General features: G+C 56.3%; 1 protein-coding gene across 1 annotated transcript; it reads left to right on the top strand.

Annotated features, from left to right (window-relative positions):
- Positions 1–594: 594 nt before the first annotated feature.
- KLHDC8A (kelch domain containing 8A) lies at positions 595–5138 on the top strand. Its single transcript, XM_009327360.1, has 5 exons — positions 595–970; positions 2560–2724; positions 4019–4234; positions 4629–4730; positions 4945–5138. The coding sequence occupies exons 1-5, from the start codon at positions 595–597 to the stop codon at positions 5136–5138; spliced, it is 1053 nt and encodes a 350-aa protein (XP_009325635.1).
- Positions 5139–6372: the final 1234 nt, after the last annotated feature.

The raw sequence follows: 6372 nt of genomic DNA on the forward strand, positions 1-6372 counted from the left end.
TTTGCCTTTCCCAGCCAAGGGCTACGGGAGCGGGTCTTCCCCAGGGTCTGCAGGAGGATGTACACAAGGGTCAGGAGGAATCATCAGGTCAGAGAAGGAGGACGCAAGGAGAAGTTCCCCAGCAGGCAGGAAAACAGCCGGGGAAGTGAGCAGACGGCTTGCAGCCTCCTCAGTTTGAATGTCGCTTGGGGGTGGGGATGCTCAGGAAACAGGATAACAAACTGACTCCAACCTCTCTTGCCTTTTTTTTTTTTCCCTCTCCTCTCTTTTGTTTTGTTTTATTTTTAGGATTGGTCTCTGCATGAGGCAGATCTGGAACTGCAGGATTAATGGAGATGCAATGAAAGGTACCGGTTGCTGCTGCTCTGCGTCGGGGGGTGGCAGAAGGGACCGGTGGCTGCGGGAGGCTGCCTGACGGGGATGCTCCGATCCCTGCTCTGCTCCTAGCTGCCTGCAGCTCTGCCAGGGGGAGGATGGTGTTTGCACTTTGTGTTTCTTTGTTGTTTTTCCCTGGCACTTCTCTGTTCTGTTTTGCAGCGTAGCCAGCCCCCTCCCGTGGGCAGGGACCGATGCTGCCTCGCCCCGCCAGCCACCATGGAGCTAGCTAATAGCAAAGACTTCCAGTGGAAAACCCTCGCCCCGCTCCCAAGCCGCAGGGTCTACTCGACCCTGGTGGAAGCTGGCGGGCAGGTGTTTGCCATCGGGGGCTGCGATGATAATGGCATCCCCATGGACTGCTTCGAGGTCTACTCCCCCGAGGCTGACCAGTGGACCTCGCTGCCCCCCATGCCCACGGCCCGGGCGGGGGTGGCCGTGGCCACCTTGGGCAAGCGGATCATGGTGATAGGAGGGGTCGGGGTGAATCAGATGCCGCTGAAGATAGTGGAGATGTACAACATAGATGAGGGCAAGTGGAAGAAGAGGAACTCGCTGAGAGAGGCAGCCATGGGCATCTCGGTGACAGCAAAAGGCAAGGAGGGTTCAATCCTTCCAGGGCAGGGAGGGATGCCTGTGGGGTGGTGAGATGGGGAGGGTTGATGCATCCGGCACAAAAGCTTTCTGGGCAATGGCACAGGGTTATGTTGTTCTCCAAAACCTTTTCTGTGCTCCTAGAAGTTGAGCCCCATGTATTTGTCATATCCCACCCCCTAAAGACAACTGTTCTGTAGGTGGCCAAAAGCAGATAAACCTGGGGGTTGCTCTGGATTGTCAGCCCTGGAGCCACAAGGGCCGTGGCTGTGCTGGTACCTGCGGGTATTTCAGACAGGTCCAAGCTCCAGGGCCTCAAATCAAACTTCTCCAGGGTTTCGTAGCAAATTCTGGTTCTTGTGTGCTGCAGATGCTGGAAAAATAGGAATGGTGCTGCTGGCTGAGCATAGCCAGGCTGGGAGGACCTGGCTGAGCTGTGGAGCCAGAGGTGAAGGTCTCGAAGCCACAGAATAGCTTTGGTTTGAAGAGACAGCTCTGGTCCAAACCCAGAACTAGCCAGGAGAGAGTCGGCTTCACGGTTGTGGGCTCAAATCATTGTACAAGGAGGGGAAGCGGCTGGCCTCGTGGGGGGCTCCCACGTAGCTTCCCTCCGAAAGCTTAACCACTGCCTTAAATGGGGCTTGTTAAATGCCTGTGAGGCTCTGCCTTATCAGCCCATCTTGTTTTTTAATTTCTAAGCAGAGATGTGGAGCATTGATTTCCTTTAGCATGCTCTGCCATGCTTTGAAGAGCCTGGGGCTGGGAGCTGTGTTCCTGAGCAGCATGCCGGAGGTCAGCCAGCTTCCCGCTGTGCCTGGGATTATGAATCTAATCTCCAGGCAGCTTCTTTGAAAGCTGCTTGGTTTGTTTGCTTAAGTGGGTTTAAAAGCTACCGTCAAGGAATGTTTAAAAATAATGTTTACCATCTTGGAGATGACTTTCTCTCTGAGTGTAAGCTTGCTTGACTGATATGGCAGGGTCAATTTAGTGCGAGAGGCCAGGAACAAACATAGCTGCCCAAATCCTTGCAGTGTGCAGGCTGGTCTCTGCTCCTTCAGCTGCCTTGTAGGGCTGCCCGCAAGGGCAAGGCTGCTGTCGCTGCTCTCCTGAATCTTGTCTGTGGGGTGAAGCGCTTGTTGACGGAGGCAACGTGGGTGCTGTGACAGGTGGTATTTTGTTTTGGAGAGCCAGGTTTGCTGTTAGCCAGAGATGGAGGTAGCTGATACGGTTTGGTGAGGAACAAGTAACCTCAGTGCCTTGTCTCAGCTCTGAGCCCTCCGGTCTGGGTCACGGAGCCGCCATCCTGTGCCAGACCTCGGTGGGACAAAGCAGGAGCTGAGCTGAGGAGCAGCAACCCCCAGACGGGGGAGCAGGGCTGGGGGAAGAGCATCGGCGTTGCTGCAGGGACCAGGGAGGTTGGCGCGTTCCCCTCTGCCCCGGGGATGGGGGCTCTCCGGGACGTGCACAGGGACTTGGGTAGAAGTTCTGGTCCACATCGTATGATGGCATGTGTGGTTTTTGCAGGGCAGTATTTCTGATGCTTTCTTATAATAATTTTGTGGGGTTTTTTTGCTTCTTGGCCCCGTCCAGACTACAGAGTCTATGCGGCTGGTGGGATGGGATCTGACCTGCGGCCGCACAACTACCTGCAACACTACGACATGCTCAAGGACATCTGGGTGTCGCTGGCGGCCATGCCCACACCCAGGTACGCTGCCACATCCTTCCTGCGAGGCACCAAGATCTACGTGCTGGGTAAGAAGCCATCCTGCCTCCTCTTCCTCCTCAGGCACCGCTGGGCAGCAGCTCCTTTGATCTGAGCCCTGAGAAAACTCCCTGGAAGAGGCTTTGGGGAATGCTCCTCTCCATCCCTGCCTGCTTTCTGATGCATTCAGAAATACCAAGCTTGCAGCTATAGGTTTTGCGTGGGGTTTGCGTTCACACCTCCATAGCAAGCACCTACGAGAGCCCCTGCACCCCTGAACTCCCCAGGAGCTCACAAGTCTTGCAGCAGCTCTGTGCTGGGTGAGCGGCCTCCCCTGTCCCAGGCCCATCCGTGGCTGCTGGCAGCTGAGGGTACAGCTGGTCTTTGCCTGCTCAGTTTGCAGTCCTGCAACTGCGCTAAAAGCCTTTGTACTCAACTAGTGAGTAAAAATACTTCTATCCGTGTTATATCAGCAAAGTACCATGCAGCTTCACAAAGGGTCCGCCTTTGGCAGAGGAAAGGCCTGCTGTAGCTGGGAAATGCTGGACCAAGCCTTTTTCAGGGAACAATTTTCATTAGTCTTGTGTTATAGGAAGGGAAACTAAGGTAGAGAAATGTTGCTGGTAGCTCATGGCCAAACGGCATATCAGGATCAAAACGCAGGAGTCCTGATTGCTCAAACCGCCAGACAGCCCTGGCTCTCTTTAGGGGTTACCAGAAAAGACTTTGATCTATTTTGCAGTTTGCTTGCTGCTGGCGAACAGTTTGTGGGCCCGGCAGCGAGCGCAGGCTCTGCCTTCAAAGGCACGCTGAGCGTCTGAGCTGAGAATAGCTGTATTCATCTGCATCTGATGGGTGGAAGAATAATACACGTCTTTGGCGGTGGTAGCAGCAGCTGCTCTGGCTCTCCTGCTCTGTCAGGAGCTTGGCGGCGAGGCTGGGGCTTGCTGGATTGCAGTGGTGCTGAACTCATCTGAATTGCAAAGGCTCCCTGAGCGCTGGTCGCTGCTCTGCTGTGAATTTGTCTTGATTAAACCGGTGCATACTAAACACCTCCCTGTGCCAGCGACCTGCTGCTGCCGGCGTGGAGGGAAGTGGAGGATGTGATGCAGTGAGAAATGAAGTGTTTTCATGCCATGAACCTGCAGTTAAAGGAGAGGGAGTGCAAGGGTGAGAAGTTACCTGGCTCAGCAGGCCCTCATGCAGATGACTTGAGAGCTGGGGACATCATATCAGCTGGCAGCTCGCTCCCAGCCTGCCCTAGGAGGCTCCTCTGGTTCCTGCTGCTGTTGCCTTGGTGCTATGGGCCAAGCTGACCCTTTTCTTTCCATCTCCCTGCCCCAGGTGGAAGGCAGTCCAAGTACGCTATCAATGCCTTCGAGGTCTTTGACACAGAAACCAGGTCGTGGACCAAGTTTCCCAATATCCCCAACAAAAGAGCCTTCTCCAGCTTCGTGCCCACAGAAGACAAACTCTTCAGTCTCGGGGGCCTGCGGCAGGGACGGCTCTACCGGCAGCCCAAGTTCATGAGGACCGTGGACATGTTTGACATGGAACAAGGTGGGGGTTGTCTCAGCTCTGTCCTTTCCGGAGGAGCAGGGCTGGTGGCACGCGAGGCTGTGCTTTGGGGCTTTGCTGCCCTTGCAGAGCACAGACCTCTCATCTGCTGAGTCCTGGGACCGCTGGTGCCTTGCGCCCAGCCTAGAGGAAGGCCTGCAGACAAGATTAACATGTTAAGGCAGCAGGGGGGAAAACCATGGTCCTGAGGCAGCTGGGTTCAACAGCTGCCTCCTGACATGGTGGTGAGGAAGCTGACCCCTGTGTCGTGGGGTTTTATTACCCCAAGGTGCAGCAGCAAAACTGCACTTCCACAAGCAAGTAGGAGGTGAGAGAGGCAGATGATTTCCCAGGAGTGGATGCTCCTGCAATGCCTGGTCTGTCCTGTCCCTCTCAGGTGGCTGGATGAAGATGGAGCGTTCCTTCTACCTGAAGAAAAGGCGAGCAGACTTCGTGGCTGGCTACCTGAAAGGCAGAGTTGTCGTGGCTGGGGGACTAGGTGAGGCGCTGGGGACGGTGGTAACACTTTAAAAGCATATGTGAGTCGTTGTCATTACAGTGGGGAGAGATCCTGGCCCTGGCTGGCCTGAGGGAGCAGGGAAAATGAACCCCATAAGGGGATGGGGTCCAGAGTACAGACACTGTCCCAGAGCAGACAAGGGATGCTTGCCAGTGCTTCCCAGGTGACCCAGTCCCTTGTTTTGTGCTTCCAGGAAACCAGCCGACCGTCCTGGAGTCTGTGGAGGCCTTCCACCCCGAGAAGAACAAGTGGGAGACCCTGCCCCCCATGCCCGCCCCGCGCTGCGCCTGCTCCAGCATCGTGGTCCGGAACTGCCTGCTGGCCGTCGGTGGGGTGAGCCAGGGCCTGAGCAGTGCCGTGGAGGCCCTGTCCCTCTCCGATTCCTAGCTGGCTCCTGTCCAGCGGAGGACCCTGCGGCCTCGCTGCCTCCAGCAGCGGTGGTGGTGGTGCTGGGCAGCGCAGCTGCCGGCAGCGCTGAGCCTGGGTGAGCACCACCCGAGCTGCCCTTGGGAGCCTGGCAGCTCAGCTCTGCCTGCCGGTAGCTAAACCCAGCCTTGCTCTGGAGCCGTGGTCGGCAGAAGCCTGCAGTCAGGGCTGCTGTTCCTCTCCCTCCCAAGTGCTGCCGTTCTAGCCCCACGGAAGGAAGGAGCACTTTGGCCAGGGGTTCCCCTCCAGTCGTCTTCAGAGCTCTACAGGTAAACCCAGATGAAGGAACTGCTCGCAGCGCTGGTGTGCCGTCTCTCCTGCCAGCGGGAAGGACTCTGGAGATCAGGACATGGGTGAGCATCTCCCTGCTGCCATCCTGACTAAAGGCGACGGGTTTGGAGGTGTTAGGAGTATCCAGACAGGTCAGTGGTGGTTCAGGGAGAACTGGTGTGATGTTGGCCTCTTCGAGCACCCTGGAATCTATGCATGCTTCCCTGCACAGATCCCTTTGGCTTGCAACAAGGGAAACTCCTAACCTGCAGCCAGATCCAGGGGATCGTTCTTTTGCCTTCATAGCAAGGCTTTTCCTGTAAACCTGTAGCATTTGACTGTCACCTTGCCAGGAGCTGGAGCAAGGGGCTGCCAATGCTCCTGGGAGGGATGAATGCACAAGGGACTGTTTTGGCTAGAGGGAAGACCTTACTTTTGGCACAGGACTAGCACAGATACTGCCTTTGCTGGGTTTCATGCAGAGATGGCCTCAACCTACAGTGTTCCCACCTGGTTTTTAGCTCCTCTAATGATTTGGGATCTTCTGGTCAGCCCTGGGAGAAAGGAGCAAGACTGAGCCCTGCCTCTGGTTCTGGAGTGCTCTCACCTCCGGGGCCTGGCAGTGGCTTTGGCGATGGCTTTGTCGGCAGCAAAGCCAGAAGGCCCCGGCCGTGGCCTCCTCTTTGGTTTCGTTCTTCCTGGGCAGTTTGCGGGAGGGCCGTCCGAACTGTCGGGTTACAATTCTAGCTTGTAGCAGTTGCACCATTAAAAGCTGTATTCGGAAAAGCCCTCGGAGAAGTCCGGTCTGTGCTCTGGGCTGCACCAGGGCTGTGATTGTATGAAAGGGTGGGACCCAGACTGAAAAGGGGGGGGGGACTGCAGGCAGCCATGGCTGGGGTCGGTGATGTATCCCGTGCCTTGGAAC

The sequence above is a fragment of the Pygoscelis adeliae genome, unplaced genomic scaffold (assembly GCF_000699105.1).
Source record: "Pygoscelis adeliae isolate BGI_AS28 unplaced genomic scaffold, ASM69910v1 Scaffold197, whole genome shotgun sequence".
In the NCBI taxonomy this organism is placed as follows: domain Eukaryota; kingdom Metazoa; phylum Chordata; class Aves; order Sphenisciformes; family Spheniscidae; genus Pygoscelis; species Pygoscelis adeliae.